The sequence below is a fragment of the Hippichthys cyanospilos genome, chromosome 7, assembly GCF_059441005.1.
Source record: "Hippichthys cyanospilos isolate Australia breed blue-spotted pipefish chromosome 7, RoL_Hcya_1.0, whole genome shotgun sequence".
NCBI classification, from domain to species: Eukaryota; Metazoa; Chordata; class Actinopteri; order Syngnathiformes; family Syngnathidae; genus Hippichthys; species Hippichthys cyanospilos.
Window position 1 is genome coordinate 2,967,501 of NC_142375.1, and position 17,671 is coordinate 2,985,171.

Below are 17,671 nucleotides of genomic sequence, written 5' to 3' on the forward strand. Positions count from 1 at the left end.
TGACATTTGGCTTCTACTTTTATTTTGAAGGGTTTACCAAAAGTTAAAGCAGTCAACGGTTAAGCAGGTAAAGCAGGGGTGTCCAAACTTTTTGCAAAGAGGGCCAGATTTGGTGTGTTAAAAATGGAGGGGGGCCAACCTTGGCGGGCGCTCTTTACATATAATAGCAATTAACAGATACATTTCAGCGGGCCGTTCTGGGTTTCACATTTGCTTTTTCATTTTAATTTCAGCTATCTTAAGCATGTGTTTTGGTTCATTTGAAAGGTGCATATCAACATTGAATTGACATTGACAAGTATTGAAATTGAATATTCACTTCACTTTTTTTTTAAACACTTTTTTGTAACAGTTGAACAGAAATTACATTTGAAACAAAAATATATCTAACCGTGGCAGTTTAATATTTATAAAAAAATTAAACACAATAACAGAGAAATGAACAAGTACCGTATTTTCCGCACTATAAGGGGCACCTAAAAGCCTCGTTTTTTGTTTTTTTGTTTTTTTTTTAAAGCTGATGGTGCGCCTTATAATCAGGTGCGCCTTATATATGGATCAATATTGAGACTGGGATTGGTAGATGGGGAATGAACTGATTAAGTAAGCTTTACCTGTTTCTTTTGTGTGTTTACAGTTGAACAAGGTTGGTCATATTGACATTAAGTTAATATGCTATTGAGAGTTTAGAGTTGTTATTACTTGGAATTTACTATTGAAAAAGTTTTAAAACATGTCATTAATTGAGGGTGTGCCTTATAATCCTGTGCGTCTTATATATGGAAAAAGTTTTAAAATATGTCATTAATTGAGGGTGCGCCTTAAAAACCGGTGCACTTTATAGTGCGGAAAATACGGTAACAGTCATATCAACAAGTACAGGGCTCATTTCAAATATGACATCAGTAACTATAAACGTTGATTAGATTTTTATGGTTATTATTCTGGAGTGAAAACTCCCCCCCCAAAAAATTATCGTGAATGAAAAATGACTTGTCCGCATGAGTATGATGGGTGAAACTGAAATGTGGAGTGCAGGACAAAGGCCAGGTGTGGCTCTATGGCAGTACCGTAGTACGGATGCGCAAGATGTCTTTTAAGTGAGAGCCAGATAGCCGGGATTGAACCCATAGCCTCTCAGCCGGGAGACGATCACTCTAGCCCCCCTACATATTACATGTACGTAACATATTTCATTCGATTTACATATTTACTACAGCTGTTCCTTAATTATTGTGAGAAATCATTAGCATCATAATTGGCAATCATGCCCACTGGGAGGCACTGTAATACTTCCCTTGATTTTGAATCGCTGGATGTCGGTTGTCATTTATACCTGCTTGACCAACAATCCTTTCAAATTTGTCCAAATTTCATCTTGTCACATACACTAAAAGTAAAACAGCATTGCTGAGCTTGAATCTCCGAAAAAACACTTTTGATAGAGGGAATTCAAAAAAACGTCTGTCTTGCATTTCTAGGCCAAGAGCCAATCAGAGAAAGCTGTCAATTTGTTGTGCACCCATTGGTTACTTGAAAGAGTGACCTCATTGCAGTGGAAACGTATTCCAGAATGCTTTAATCAGCAAGCAATTTCTTTATGTAAAACATGTTTAAAAAGCCGTAATCTTTAAAGTTTACTCAACTGAACATATTTTGCCACCGGCTGGTGGCAAAGAAAGTGAGTGTTGTCCCATTGCCTATAAAGTGGATGCAGTTTGTACTCTAAAGATGCAGCAATAGAGCAGAAAAACATGCAGGACAGCCTTCTTATATTTCAGTCAGCAAAAGGGGCGTGGCAGACCGACCGACAACTAATGGAGTCCCTATCCTGACGATTACGACGAGGGAGGGAAAGTACACTTGCTCAAATCCTTATTTTTTGAGCAATCCGATCAATCGACGACCCGTCGGCAAAACGGGCATCGGACAGTCCAGCAGTGCTGATGGGACGGCCCACCTCTGGATATAAGCATAAAGGTCACAGCTAGAATGTTTAATAACTACAAATTTACAATAATATTCAGATTGTGAGGGCTCTAAATAGCTCATAAAATGATATTTTCATACTAGTTTTATAATGGACTTAACCCATTGTTTTCCTCTTCGCCCACTTTGACAGCAAGTCATTCATTTAAAATATAATTGGAGCAAAAATGACACGATTTGTTGTTTTTGATTCAGCTGCCCACCTGCTATTATTTGTAACCTAAGTTTTGTTTTATGCGCAGAGAGACGGAAGTGCTCATGCGAGCAACAGACACAAAGACAGCGGAACATGAGCGCGGGCGGGCCAGGCGTACCATTGTGGAGGCGGTGGCGGCGTGCGTCGGCCAGCGCGTCGCGCCGCTGCACGCAAAGGCGACATTGGGCTGCCAGCTCCTGGAGGGCGGGGACCAGGGCAGGATCCGGGCTCGGGGGCGTGCGCGCCGACAGCAGAAGCATCAAGGCCCGCAGGTCCTGCAACAACAAGGACGCCGCGGCTGTCCGCAAGGTGACGGGAGACGCACGTGTGCCCGTTGACCCAAGCGTACGGTGCGTACCGCGTTGAGCAGGGCGGCCGTAGCGCTGAGCTGGGGCCAATCTGACGCCAGCTCGGGCCTCAGGCCACCGTGTTCACTCAGCACGCTGGCCACCAGCGTGCCCACCAGACTGCAGCAGCTGGCGCCTGACAACACTTGCACCTGTGCACACGAACATGCGCAGCGTGACTCACCGCAACAGCTTAGAAACTGTTACATATGGAAACTAGCTTATCTTAATTTCCGCACAAGAAGCCGCACAAAAAAAGCCTTCAATTTTCAGTGTGCCTTATAATCCGCTTATAATACATTGCGTCAACCACCACAAATTTTTGGGTGATGAAAAAATAAAGTAAGTGAATTACTATGTCAAATCTTCTATTTTAACCTCTGCATTTCAGTTATAAATGATTTTTTTTTTTTACAATTCTTTATATATGCTCCAATTTTGAAGCAATTTGTATGGGGACGAGGCAAAAAAGCGCCAGCTTTTGTCAAAGAATTTCAGCAAATAAATCCAGAAACTGTTTTCAAACCAACAAAACATAATATTAGAAGATGTTTGGTTGCAGTTTGGTTAAAAAATAAAAGGTTTAGTTTCAGATCTAAAGCACCTAAAGCACTAAACTCATTTTATGGTGGGTCATATTGTAATCTTAAACGTGTTCATCACACACTTTGCTAGTTTTTAAATAAAAGACTGGTAAAAACTGAGTTTGGGAAGAAAAAAATGATCGGTGCCCCCTGCCCTCCCTTGCAAGTTTGGTATTTTAGCCAGAAACTTGAAGTTAAATCAGCATTTTGCAGGCCACATAAAACGAAGTGGCAGGCCGGATCTGACCCCTGGGCCTAGTGTTTGACGCCTGTGATGTCAACAGTTATAATGTAATCGAGAGCTGCTACCCCCCACATATGGCAGCTTGCAGCGGGAGTCTCCTCTCGATGGGACTCATACACTTTGACAGCCTTAGCCAATCACGTTCACTTCCTGGTTTGTCGGCTTGAGTTACTGCAGCAATGTTTATGCTTTTTTCATGGAGCGTTTTTATATCAATCAATCAATCAATTTTGATTTGTATATCCCTGAATCACAGAAGTCTCAAAGGGCTTCACAGGCGAAAAGACGTCATGTGGAGACTTCATTTGAAAAAAGAGGTCGTACAGAGACATCTTTTTGTTATAGGTACACAACAGCAATATCATTTGAGGTAGGATGTGAGCAGTCTCTTGAATGTGGGTCAAGAAGGCAAACCAATCGAACTTCTCCCCTCATCCAAACAAAGTCAGCTGTCTGGGAGTTTTCGTCTTTTGAAAACGAGCAGGCAACATTGCGAGACTGACAGACAAAACAAGGCTATTTGTGTGGGCGTCTGCGTGCCACAGGGGGAAATTGACATGAAATGACAGAATCCACATTGTACTCAAAAACATTCAAAATAAATAAGTCCTGTTAAAACTGCGACTGATAACTCCCGATATGCTCAGAGATAACAAACTGGCACACGTTTCATGCCTTGCACAAACAATTTAGTAGCTCACTTGAAAAGGTTTATTTTCATCACTTGTTTGTCATAAATGTACAGTGGGTTCCCGGTTTACAAGATTAGTCCGTTCCGTGGTCGGGGTCGAAACGCGAATTCGCCGTATGGTGGGCGATACAAGCCTATGCTAATTAAGTTATGCGTTTAAGGGACAGTGTGTAAGATTTAGTTCGTTTTTCATTAAAAAAAGAATAAATTATATCGGTGGTTGCGATATGAAGATGATGAAGATGGAAGCTACACGTAAAGTCATTCTATTATTTTAAAAATTTTTACTGTGACATTCGTTAGTATCTGTTGTTGTTTTTTGCTCTCGTCTTATTAACACAGTTTGAATCGTAAATTTGGTCCTTTCGTTTTTGAGCAATTTTTGGGACTCCGAACATCTTTGTCGCCACCCATAGTTTTTTAGTATCGCGAGTCGACCCAACACTTTCCAGAGGTAAAATGAGTCCTGTGCACAAAACTACTGCTGACTGAAATGAAATGTCGAGTCACAGGGAAATGAAATGATAGCTAAAAAAAAAGCCTGCTTTGAATTCAAGGCCAGCTGTCAACGAAATCCTGGCTTGCCAATGGCCAAACTGCAAGCGGGGCGGAGCTAAGCCCAGCTAGCTTTAACACTTTCCTTGCCAACGACAAAAACTCTCGTCACGTAAAATACTTCTGCCAGTGACTACGTTTTGTTTTTCTTTCATGAAACTAGTAATGACACTCGTGGCCAGCGTTCCTCTTAATTTGAAGCTTATTGAGCACTGTAGTAATGAAGCGTGCCCATTTAATGGGGGCGTTGCTCTCGATAGCTAACAAAGATATGATCAGCGGCTTGCCTTTTCCCATAACACTTGGCACTGAAAGACTTTCAAAAGCACAGGACGCATCCAGTTGAGTGTGTGTTAGTGCGTGCACCTTGTGCAGGAAGCAGGTAAGAAAGGCGTAGGCGGCATTGTTGTTGAGGAAGCTGCGCGCGTCCATGAGGATGCACTTAATGTACTCGCTGAAGGTGGCGTCTTCGCACAGCAGCTTCACGCAGGTCTTGGACAGCGGCGACTGAAACGCATGCTTGTCTTGATTATGTTTGAGGAGGCGTCGTGCCAGCTAAGCCTTTGGGCTTTCGCGGCCGGCGGCTCAAACCTGCGACTGGCACAGTTCGGTCCACAGTTTGGGGAAGAGAGCCAGGTGCAGAGGAAGTCCTTCGTACGCCATCAACACACCTGGCGGGACGAAAGCGCGAGTGAGCCCGGTAGGGGCAAACCGACGGCCGGTCGGCCGGAGGGCTTCCGCACGCACTCAGCTTGACCAGTGTGTCGGTGAACTTCTCGCAGTTGATGGCCACGCGACACACCAGGTGAATGAACTGCTGGTAGGACAGGAAGTAGTCCAGCAGCATGCGGTCGTACGCCTCGTCTTTGCCCTGCAAAAACAAACGGGGCATACGTAAAAAAAAAAAAAAAAAAAAAAAAAAAAGCAAAAAGCAAGGGCATGTAGATACACAAAGAGGGAGCAGAACGTCATGTTCAAAGTAGAGCCAAGTTCAGACAGCAGTCTGAAAAATTCACCCTTTTTTCTTCGCAGCTATGCCACCTCTATCGAATCTTTTAACGCCAGTTTGCAGTGGCGTTAATTTTGCTGACCCCAGAGAAAAGGATTTGTTTTTGCATGTGAAGTGTAATTGTGATAAAATAAGGATTGGCATGTCTTTTTTCAGGCAATTTGATACACTTGTTTTTTTTCTGATTATTATTGATTGCATTTCCTGTTTGTATTTGTGGGGTCCTTGGGTTATGATGGCTTCGACTTGCGATGTTTCGAGGTTACGAACGCACGCCATAAACAATTGTGTAGAGTTTCTTGCACGAGGCGGATGAATACACTTAGTGATGGTTGTGGGCGAGGAAGTCGGCGTCTCTCAGGTTGTCGTTTCTTTCTCACGTGATTGATCGTTTTTTTTTTTGTTTGTTTTTTTTAACTTTGTCCTTCGTTATGGCACCAATGCGTAAGGCAGATTCTTGGAAAAAAAAACAGCCATCACCAGTGAAATTAGATATTATTATTAGATAACATTATTAAGCGTTTCTTAAGTCATTCTTGCCCGCCGAGGGCACCACTCGTTCGTCCGCACAGCTTACAACAGAATGACTAACGCGTGCCGGGCGAAAATGGTGGCCACGTTGTTTGCAGTTGAACAGAGAGATAGCTACAAAATAAGAGATAGCTACAAAATAAAATACAGTGTAAGAACAAAGTTTATCTGACGAAACTGGGGCAAAAGGGGCAAAACAACACAGGTGGCAATTACAGTGACCCCCGTGTTACAACGCCCTGGATTTACGTAATTTTCACGTTGCAACCTGGAATACTGAGTTTTTTCATTCCCTCTTTATGACATTTTCCCGGATTTGCGACAAAAACAACTGTCATGACCCTAGGTGGTTGGCTGTTTGTGTTGTTTTGCCTCCATCTGTTGGTCTTTTTAGGTAATTGCATTTATTTACTATTGCCGTCTAACTGCTTCCATGCAACGCGTGACTACAAAATTGGTCTGCTATTGGTTGGCTTCTCCTCACAGAGATGCTGGTCTGCTATTGGTTGGCCTCACTTGTTTCAAAATAGCGGAACGGTAAAGCTTTGTTCGATTGTGAGTGGTGACAAGAGCGTATTTATAGTGCATTTTACTGCTTAATTCAAAGTTGAAAGGGTTAGCCATGGGTCCCAAGATAGCTAGTGATGTTAAAGAGAGAAGTAAGAAGATGATTTATATGGAAACCATGCTGGAGATAATCCTTATTAGGGAATATAGGCATTAACAGGCGGCATTCAAAGGTAAATAAATCCTTTCTAGATTTTTTATTTATGATGTTTTCTGATCGTATACATGTATATTATATATACACGTAGCACTTGCTATACTATTTTGTTACCAATTCTTAATATGTATGTACAATTTTGATGTTTTTACCTGGGGTTCTAAATGCATTAGCTATTTAACATAGGTTTGGATTGCCCACCATACGACGAATTCGCCTTACAACGCCAACCGCGGATTGGATTAATGTCGTAACACGGGGACCCACTGTATTTGGCAAATGTGACCGACCTCACAGAATAATGAGAATAGCACAACTTTTGAGTGGGCGGGGCGGCTGACCTTGGGGCTCTCCACCATGGACGGCAGCAGGCACATGTTGAGCTCGGGCCTCGGCGGGCGCACGTTGCTCTTGGCCCCCATCAGCTTCATGTTCTCTCGGCAGGGCAGGTACGGACCCAGCGACACTGCAGGCACAAGCGCAGCACGCGTCTCACACGCTGAGCCGGGGCATAGCGGCGAAGGTGCGGGCGACTCACTGGGGATGTTGCTGTGGTGATAGGTGAAGTGGTTGTGCTGCAGGAAGGGCACCAGGGTATGCAAGAAGTCGTGTGGGCTGAGCAGGAGGAGCTCCTTCAGCACGTCTGCGGGGAGTCAGGGTACAAGACACGCGGCCATGGATGGGCTTGGTCTGGGCGCGGGTGTCCGCTCATGTCCGAGGGCTTACCCAGGCACACGTTGCGCAGCTCGGGCGGGCTGTATGAGTTGAGAAGCGTCAGGAGCTTGTGGGCAAAGTCAATCCTCTCTTGCCACTGGATCAGAGCCTGCTTCACATCTGCGGTAAGTTTAAAAAAGAAAAAAAAAAGTACGAGAATGGTTGGTGTAGTTTTCCATGCATGGTAAAGGGGACATTTGGATGATTAAGTCTCTCCAAAGGGGAAGACCCATTCCATGTACAGCCATGCCTTCTATTTCTTTTTTTTAACTGTAATAAAGAAAAGCACAGTCAAATCTAGTTTTTGAAAGTTAATTTCTATAGCAGCATACCATTTTAAGTAAACTTTTACAGATGATAATCTTATTTAGAGTTAGTGCAGTGAGGGCGCGAAAGTTTTTTTTCTTTACTGGGAATGAGCTTTGCAAAAAAATATTGAGAAGCACTGAACTAAGTGGAGCTTTGTATGCGGTGGGAGGCGAGGTGAGGAAAGGAGTTTGACCGGATGGGAAGGCTGCCCCCGCTGGACAAAGGAAGAGGTCTTACCTTTGCGCTGCAGGTAGGGTCTGGTGGCTTTCAGCACAGAGAGGAAGATAGAGAGCAGCTCCACCAGGTCTCCCGTGACGTGGCAGGCGGTGGCCTCGTGGTACATCATGTGCAGCGTGTTGAACGACTGCCGGGACAAACACTAAAGTGAGCGACCTCGTTCGGGGTTGCCGCCGCCGGGAGTGCTCCTCCCACCTCCGTCATAAGGATGAGTCCTCGGTTGAAGACCACCAGCAGTCGGTCCTCGTCGTTTTCCAAAAGGACCCGGAAGGCACTGAAACGAGATTGCATGCAAAACGTCAACGCGTCAAGCACATCGTGCGAGCGGTAAATGATGCAGACGCAGAAGATAAGACAGATGCCAAACATAGAAAAACATGAGGCGGGCGGTAAATAATTTTGAAAATACGATGAGATGATAAAGAGGATGCAGTAAATGCAAAATGTGGCAAACCAAATACCACCCAAATGCAAAAACACAACAGATGCTAAGCAGAAAATATGACAAGAATGCTAAGACAGCAAACAGGATGCTGACACAAAAAAAACGGCAAATATAATAGAGAGGTGCAACATTGCAGCAATTACGGTGAATGGCTCCCAAATCCAGGGCATAAAGGCAAATTTTCACATGCATTTTATCTTTACCACTACCTGGGCCAGGGGTCACCAAGGTGGTGCCCCGCTGGCACCAAAGACCACCCAAAGACCATATGAGTGCGCCCGCAGGCCTGTTCTCCAAATAGCTTACAAGAGATAGAACATTGGTGATTTTCTATGAATTTTACAAACAATTATACATGTATTACATTGACATTACATATTACACTTGATTTACATATTTACTACAGCTGTTCTTTAATTGTGTAAAATCATTAACATGATTGGTGTCTTCACATAAGCTGGTACTAGGTAGCCCTTCATATTACACGGTACCAAAGAAGTAGCTCTCTCTTTCAAAAAGGTTGGTGAACCCTGACCTAGGTTATAGCTAGAGGTTGCTAAAATATTGGCATAGATTGTCAAAACATGACTACTTTCAATATGTCACGCTGCTGGCCCTTCTAAATGCTTGCAAATGGGAAGTGGAGAGGTACACTCTATAGGTGTCAAATTTAGCCCGGGTCAGGCTCACGTAGAAACGTGGAACTATTGTCAATTTTGCACATATTGAAAACCCTATTTATTATCATGCATTTCCCTCATTTTTGCATGAATTCTTTCAAAGGGACAGTGTGTAAGATTTAGACAGTTTTTCATTACGGACAGCAGTAGGTGCGGCATTTCCCATTGTTCATAGCGAACATGGCCGCCTCCAGAGAGGTGCCACCCCCCCATGTAATATAATTTAATGATAACTAGACCTAGGATTGTATTTAAAACACACTGTTGGTCATTAAGAACTCATTCATTTGCACGTTTGTGAAATTTGTAATCATTGAATTTATTCCTTTTTAATGAAAAACGGTCTAAATGTTACACACTGTCCCTTTCAACGACAACTCGCAAACTAGACATTTTTGTGTTGACACCACAAAACCATCGGGTGCCGCCAAGTTATGACATATGCAAACCTTTCAATGAGTTTGATGATTGGTTAGCCTGGACTCCCATAATGCCAATGTCTTCAAAAGTCATAATACTGTAATTATGACAAATAATATTTCTCTTTCAAATTGATAAATATACAGTGTAGTTACTTTTGCTATGATTGCATTTTCACAATTTTTGGACATAAAGAGGGCGCAGGATGGATATGGATAGAGCTCATGCCACTGAACATTTTGAGGGGTTGAAAGTAAATGGACTTTCACTTGTAGAGCGCTTTTCTACCTTGGGTACTCAAAGCGCTTTACACTAACTAATGGGAAATGGGTGTTTGTGGTCACCCACTGGGACCCATTTGGTATAAGGAACATGTATCAGTTGTGTGCAATCTAGTTTTGCATTGTGATGTTGGTAAAAGGCTTGTTTTCAGCTCTTCCAGTCAGGCCGCGGGCCTCTTGAGGAATTGGATGTTTGGTGGCCGGTGGCATTGAATGACGCCATAAAAGTGGCGTGGCCGCCGCCAGCACCACCAAGACGTCATTCTGACTAAAAATGTCAGGACCGTGAAACTCATATGTAATAATACATTAAATCACCAATGTGCCAAATGGAAAATTATGTGCAAATCATGATCTTGGTAATTCAAGCAGCCGTTTGGGATTATGGCTGTCAAAAAGACGTGTGTGTTTCACCATTCCTATGTGCGACTCTCGCGAGACACCATCTTTGCATGAATCGCTCCTAGTGATTTGAGAATCTGATCCTTTGGATTCAATGAAGACGAGGTCAAGCCAAGCTACCAGGCAAAGTCGGTCCATCTGCGAGTCATTGCGCGAAGCAGAAAAAAATGGCTGAATTGAACGCTAATTGAATGCCAAACAGAAACTCATCAGTCTTCAATCTTAAGGATATTGTGTGCACATTTTTAGTAATGCGCAAATGATGCTTTTGTGGGGCTTTTGTGGCCATTTAGGGACAATTTCTTGATAAATTGTGTTATTTTGGGACTCATTCATAATTGATATGAATGACAATATATGGATTTGGCGCTTGCAAGCTCCGGTCGTAAGGCTGTCAGTCCAATGTCATCAAATAATTTATGAATAAATTGAACACTCACGGTGCAAACTATCAGCCGTTGATATATGGGAGATGATCGCTGTCAAAAAGAAGTATGATGGTATGATGACGCGGATGACCCGCAGATGGGACTGACTTTGCCTGGTGTCATCTTCAGTTGCATGCAAAGGATCAGATCCACGAATCCAAAGGAGATTGATGCAAAGATGTGAAGCGGTGTCTCGCAAGGTCATAGTCGTGCAAACGAGGGTTGCATTCAAAGCACGTTTTGCACTCGCAAGTCTTCAATTGGTTAACCTAACACAATTTAGACTTGTACTCATACAAATTCCTAAACACACATACGTCTTTTTGAAGGCCATTTTCCTCCATACGGATGAGCCACGAAAGCGCAAGATCGACCTGATGAGGGTGGTCCAGCAGGAGCGTCCATCCAGACATCTGAGGTAGCAGCCGATGGTGGTTTTCTTGAATTGCTTGACTTCCTCCAGCTCTTCTTCTCGCATGTCGGCTTGCTGCGCCACGAACAGCTGCATCAAGTTGAAGAGCTCCTCCACTGCCTGCGGGGGGAGGGGCCATCTTCAGGCCTCAGCGAGTGTGGCGCGGCGAGCTGGCGTACCCTGGGATACTGGCTGGCGTGCGGCGTGAGGTTCTTGAAGGCCCACTGGATGTTCTGGTGCGAGGCCAGCTGGCGAGTGAAGGCAGGCGACTGCTCGCAGCACATGCGCAGGATACCGTAGTAGGCGGGCAGCATGCCGCGGTTGAACAGCACCACCTCCTGGTCGTCGTGGTCGGCCAGGATGTAGTTGAAGGCGATATTCTTGGTCACGGCCGGGTTCTGCACCACCAGCCGCACGTTCTCGCTGCAGTCCACGCACACGTTGTACCAGAAGGACAGCAGCGCCTGCTTGTTGTGGTTGGTGGCGATGGCCGGCTCCGACAGCTTGGGCTGCCGCCAGAAAAGACAGACTATTCCACCGCTATTCCACCTTAGTCTTTTGTTTACATGCACGCAAGTTGTTTTCACGCTTTTTAGGAGAACAAGAGGAAAAATGTCATTGTTTTTCGCACAAAAAATGTTAAAGTGAACAAAACCCAAATATCACGCTTCAACTGGACCTTGTCACTGATAACTCTGCAGTAACCAGTGCTCTTGGTTGCCTGCTTCCCAGACGCATCATTTTTGCATACTTTCATACCAAAGTGCATTTTTTGACATTGAAATATTAATATATTAATCATTGTCCATCTACCCCTTTATTTAACAAAACATGACAACTTACGAGCATTTTTAACAATTTTGTCTGGCATTTTTGTTTTGATCTTGGGGAAAAAAATGTCAATCAAGAAAAGAAAAACCAACACATTTTTGTAAATGCTGGTCGCGTTGAGGGTTAGGAAATGGTTAAAGATGTTTTTTTTTTTCTTATCATTTGAGCCCTGCAGCTCTTCTGCAGGTTTTTTTGGGGATAGCTACCAGGAGAAAAACCACCAGTATAGAAAATCTTAAATTATTAAACCTTATACAGTAACTGTACAGTTATGATTTCTCTTTCCATGTCTTGGCTATACGTAGTCTTGAATCACGGTGAGCCGCAGTTGCTCAGATATTCAACTAATAGCACGTAACTGACCAAAAACAATCAAAAAGCAGAGTTTATTCTTGAAATTCCAATTTATTCCAAAATGTAAGAGGATCCCATAGCTTTCTTTTCTCTTTCCTAATCTCTCTCAGCCGCTTGTGTGCTCAAAAGAGCGTCCTCCGCAATGACCCCAACCCCAAAAAAGTAGTAATGTTCTCACCTGACTGACCAAGCGATCTATCTTCAAGCCCTACGCGGCAATCAACTAATGAGGGCAGGAGTAGTAAACCACTCCAGCTCAGATGTTAAAATCGACTCCTTATTGGTGTGTGATTTGGTTTTTGTTTGTTCTTTTTCAACCCCCCCTTTTAAAAATGCCTTCTAAAAAAATGACATCTTTAGGCCCAAAGCAAAGTAAACGCGGCAAAATTTGGAGTATCAGTGACAAACTAAACAAAATTAAAAAGCAAACTTTTCTAGCAAAATGGACTGTGAAATCAGAGGTTGGATATGAAGATGATGGCTGCTACATGTAAGTTCTTCCTATTTTAATGGTTTTTGCTCAGGTCTTGTAAATGCTGTTTGAACCTTGGATTTATGTTGTTGTTTTTACAGCGCAATTTTTGGAATCCCAAACATTTTCTGTCGGGACACATAGTTGAGACCATTTGCATCTTGTTTTGGCAGGTAACGCGACATCATCTTGTTGTTTTTGTCAATTGTTGAAACTGTCGCAGTGGGTGAATTTCTTTTTAAGTAGCTAGAATAGGCGACTTCCCATTCCACCGAGACTTTTCGGCACGTGATGTTACAATTAACGCGGGCCCAACTCAATTCCAGTCGGACAAAGCTCCACAATGCGGATGACATCGCATACCTGGAAGAGGTTCCACAGGTCCATGAAGTAGAGGGAGAACATGAGCTTCTCAGTCTTGGAGATGAGGCAGTAGGTCATGAAGCTGAAGTATTGCACCAGCTTGGTGGTGCCGTGCACGCCGGCGTCCACGTAATGCTTGGCTCGGCCCAGCAGGCCCAGCAGGAGGTTGTAGACCTGGTGAAGCACGGCCGTGGTGTCTGGCGACAACGGCAGATCCCGTGTGGGCAGGTGAAGCGAGCGTGTGGAGCGGAACATCTGCCGGAACGAGTTGCTGGGGATCAGCGACACCAGCAGATACGCTGCCGCTGAGGGGGGGAAAAACTGGATTACAAGGGTGTTTCCTGATTTTTTTTCTTTTCTTTTTTTTCGTATCTGGCTTGCAACGTACATGTGCGCACGCGGGGGTAGTTGTGGGCTAATAGGAAGCGTTCCACCCAGTTCTCCATGTTCTGCAGAACCCAGCTGTGGGCCAGCTTGTTCCGAGGAGTCTGCACCGCCAGCCAGTCCAGACACTGGGACGGGTTGTACTCAATCACCTGAGGAGCCAAATATATAATATGGGTTTGTTTGCACATGTTCCCATCTTGCACTACATTCATTCATTTTTAACCATGCACTGATTAATAGAAAAAGCAAAGTCTGTACTGTGTCTCTTTTAGCTGGAAAGGCTTGATTGTATTTGCAATCATTTCATTGGGGAAACATGAGCTCACCTTAGCAAGTTCCAGGTTATAGTATATAATAATTGTATATACAGTGGGGCAAAAACGTATTTAGTCAGCCACCCATTGTGCAAGTTCTCCCACTTAAAAAGATGAGGCCTGTAATTTTCATCATAGGTACACTTCAACTCACGAGACAAAATGAGAAAAAAATTCCAGAGAATAACATTGATTGATTTTTAATGAATTAATGGGTAAATTACTTGGTAGAATAAGCACTGAATTTTCCGGACTATAACCCGGACCGGTACATAAGCCGCAGCAGCAAAAATTGAGCAAAAAAACATTTTTTTTTACCATGGATAAGCCGCACTGGACTATAAACCACAGGTCATAACATCAGATATTTATGCAAAAAGGTGGTATATGAAAGTTAATTTTTTTTAAATATATTTTTTTAATTGTCAGCTAACTGCAACATCCTCTCTTTAACAGACTTAACATGTCTGTATGTTTAGTCCCACCATTATAATTAATTAAAGAAAATGGCTGGATCGATATTACCTGCGCATCACCAACAGAATACTGCAGTTAAATAGCAGTTCAACCGTATATCAAATTTACACGTCACAATCTTTTAGACAAGAGCTTATTCAATTTTTTAATTCTTTTTATTTTTTATATATTTTTAATAATATATTTTAAAACTCTTTTGAGCAAAGCCATTAATTCCCATCTTTTGAGTTTCATAGTTGTTAAATAAACTGACTCCTTGAACAGATACACACATTTGCTTGACCGGAGGAAAAAAAAAACAGCAGATAAGCCACATTGGACTATAAGCCGCAGGGTTCAAATCATGAGGAAAAAGTGGCAGCTTATCGTCCGAAAAATACGGTATTTGGTAACCCACAAACCAGCAAGATTTCTGGCTTTCACAGACCTTTAACTTCTTCTTTAAGAAGCTCCTCTGTCTTCCATACGTTACCTGTATTGATAGCACCTATTTGAACTCATTATCAGTATAAAAGACACTTGTCCACACCCTCAAACAGTCACAAGCCAAACTCCACTATGGCCAAGATCAAAGAACTGTCAAAGGACATTAGAAACAAAATTGTAGACCTGCCTGTAGACCAGGCTGGGAAGACTGAATCTGCAATAGGCAAGCAGCTTGGTGAAATCAACTGTGGAAGCAATTATACGACAATGGAAGACCACTCAAAATCTCCCTAGATCTCACCCCGTGCGGTGAAAATGATAACAAGAACGGTGAGCAAAAATCCCAGAACCACATGAGGGGACCTAGTGAAAGACATGCAGAGAGCTGGGACCAAAGTACCAAAGGCTACCATAAGTAACACACTACGCCGCCAGTGCAAGATGTGCCCCCCTGCTGAAGCCAGTACATGTCCAAGTCCGTCTGAAGTTTGCTAGAGACCATTTGGATAATCCAGAAGAGGATTTGGAGAATGTAATATGGTCAGATGAAACAAAAATAGAACTTTTTGGTATAAACTCAACTCGTCTTGTTTGGAGGAAAAATAATGCTGAGTTAAATCCAAACAAAACCTACCATACAATGCCTACAATACCTACTGTGAAACATGGAAACATTATGCTCTGGGGTTGTTTTTCTGCAAAGGGACCAGGACGACTGATGTAAAGGAGAGAATGAATGGAGCCATGTATCGAGAGATTCTGAATGAAAACCTTCATCCATCAGCAAGGGCATTGAAGATGAAACGTGGTTGTGTCTTTCAGCATGACAACGAGTGACTTCATAAGAAGCATTTCAAGATCTTGGAGTGGCCTCGACAGTCTCCAGATCTCAACCCAGAAAATCTTTGGAGGGAATTGAAAATCCGTTTTGCCCAGTGACAGCTCAAAAGATCACCGCTCTAGAGGCGATCTGCATGGAGGAATGGGCCAAAATACTTACAACAGTGTGTGAAAATCTTGTGAAGAGTTACAGAAAATGTTTGTTCTCTGTCATTGCCAAAATCACAAACTATTGAGATGAAATTTTGTTTTTGACCAAATACTTATTTTCCACCATAAGTTGCTAATAAATTGTTTAACAATCCAATCAAACATTGTGATTCTCTGGATTTTTGATCTCATTTTGTCTCTCATAGTTGAAGTGTACCTATGATGAAAATTACAGGCCTCTCTCACCTTTTTAAGAGGGCGAACTTGCACAATTGGTGGCTGACTAAATACTTTTTTGCCCCAATGTAGATTATCGCATATTTGTTTATGCAACACGTATATTGGTGGACATGGATTTTTATGTTGGAGTTGACATGTCTCCTGCAGCTGTAATGAATCACACGCATGATGACCGAATGTCCAAATCACGATGACCTAATCACAAGATGGAACAGTACCGGGTCTGTCGCCATGTTCCTGGGAAAGAAGATAGCAGTGATGGCATGGACTGATAGTATATGGATTCCCATCTACACCCCCACACTATCAAAAAACGATCGTTACCTTGCTACTATGAGGTTCGCTTTAACATTTCAAGGCAGCTAGTGGTTTTGTAACTAGGACTAAGCCTCACGAATAAAAGTGGGGCGGACAGAAAGTGGAGAACGGTAGAAGGTCTGTAAAGGTGCACATCTTCTCGTGAGGAAAAGTTGATGTCCTCCTTCTGATTTGTTTATTAAAGATTCTAGACCACCTGAACCTGACAAAAAGGTCTTACAGAACCTGTTAAGTGAGTCATCAAAAGGTTGCACAGACTACTCAGTGAATGAAGTTTTTTGTGAATTTTGTGGATAGAGGATTGTTGTTTCTTTCAAACTTGTCAATCAAACCAGCCTGATGACATTTGCGCCAGTTAATGGTGAGATTAAAATAAATAAATAAATAAAAACTCGATTTTGTGGCTATTTTTCAGCTGTTGCGGATTTTAATCAGGGACATTTTATAGCCAGGAATTTACTGTATGCATTTCACAATTTCATTTGAGTTCTGCTCTTTGTATTGTGTTTTTATTCTGTAGGTGGTTCTGTAGAGATACATACGTTGCTGAGATGATTTCATTTGGATCAATCAAGTACCTATGTGTGCATGCGCACTGCCTTTACCTCCCAGATCCTCTGCAGGATGTAAGTTGCGAAGGAGGGCATCCCCGGGGGGCCGCCCACAAACTCCATCAGCATGGTGAGCAGTTTGAAGAAAGGATTAGCGGCCTGGGGGGACCACATGTACAAACACGCAACACAAAATGAATACTTGTACTCGGCAACAGTGATTGACAGCATTTAGACAAGTGGTTCTACATGGAGTACTTAAAGGGTGCTGTGTGGTGATCTTTCAATTAAAAACAAAAAGATGCATAAATAATTAATGCAGTCATATTCTTGCAGGTGTCATCAAATCACCAACGGCGTATACTAGAGCAGAGGTCCCTAATCGCCAGTCCATGGCCCGGTACCAGTGGGCCGCGCCCGAAACAATAATATTTTGGAACGGAGTTTATCCTTTAATAGTTTGTTCATTTGTGCTTTGCGTGGCTTGATTTTTGTTTTTTGGCGCCACCTCTGGCTGCTGTTGATATTTCATTTCCTAGTGAGGAAGGATGATGCGGCTTCAATTGAGAGCAACCACTATCGGTGAAACACACGTTGTTCTGTCTCTCTGTGAAATGTGGCCCACGTGTGTGTGTAAGTTGTACTTTGTCAGAATGTTGTATTTTATGGTAATATGCCCAAAATTAGTTTGTCTGTTGATCTAATAACTTGTGACTGTGGATAACATGCTAGCTAAGATTACCATGTTAT

The 17,671-nt window shown here is 43.0% G+C and overlaps 1 protein-coding gene across 5 annotated transcripts in view; it reads right to left on the reverse strand.

Annotated features, from left to right (window-relative positions):
- The window catches only part of usp34 (ubiquitin specific peptidase 34), a 90,931-nt gene that overhangs the window by 1,359 nt on the left and 71,901 nt on the right, over positions 1–17,671 (reverse strand). For all 5 annotated transcript variants that reach the window (XM_088418484.1, XM_088418483.1, XM_088418482.1 and 2 more), the window contains exons 64-78: positions 16,976–17,080; positions 13,607–13,754; positions 13,219–13,523; positions 11,378–11,707; positions 11,161–11,318; positions 8,326–8,404; positions 8,131–8,257; positions 7,597–7,704; positions 7,409–7,513; positions 7,212–7,336; positions 5,354–5,477; positions 5,198–5,277; positions 4,973–5,113; positions 2,544–2,684; positions 2,304–2,460 (exon numbers count right to left, since the gene is read on the reverse strand). In XM_088418484.1, the coding sequence (XP_088274610.1) occupies positions 2,304–2,460; positions 2,544–2,684; positions 4,973–5,113; positions 5,198–5,277; positions 5,354–5,477; positions 7,212–7,336; positions 7,409–7,513; positions 7,597–7,704; positions 8,131–8,257; positions 8,326–8,404; positions 11,161–11,318; positions 11,378–11,707; positions 13,219–13,523; positions 13,607–13,754; positions 16,976–17,080 (2,233 nt within the window). The remainder of the gene's footprint in view (positions 1–2,303; positions 2,461–2,543; positions 2,685–4,972; positions 5,114–5,197; positions 5,278–5,353; positions 5,478–7,211; positions 7,337–7,408; positions 7,514–7,596; positions 7,705–8,130; positions 8,258–8,325; positions 8,405–11,160; positions 11,319–11,377; positions 11,708–13,218; positions 13,524–13,606; positions 13,755–16,975; positions 17,081–17,671) is intronic.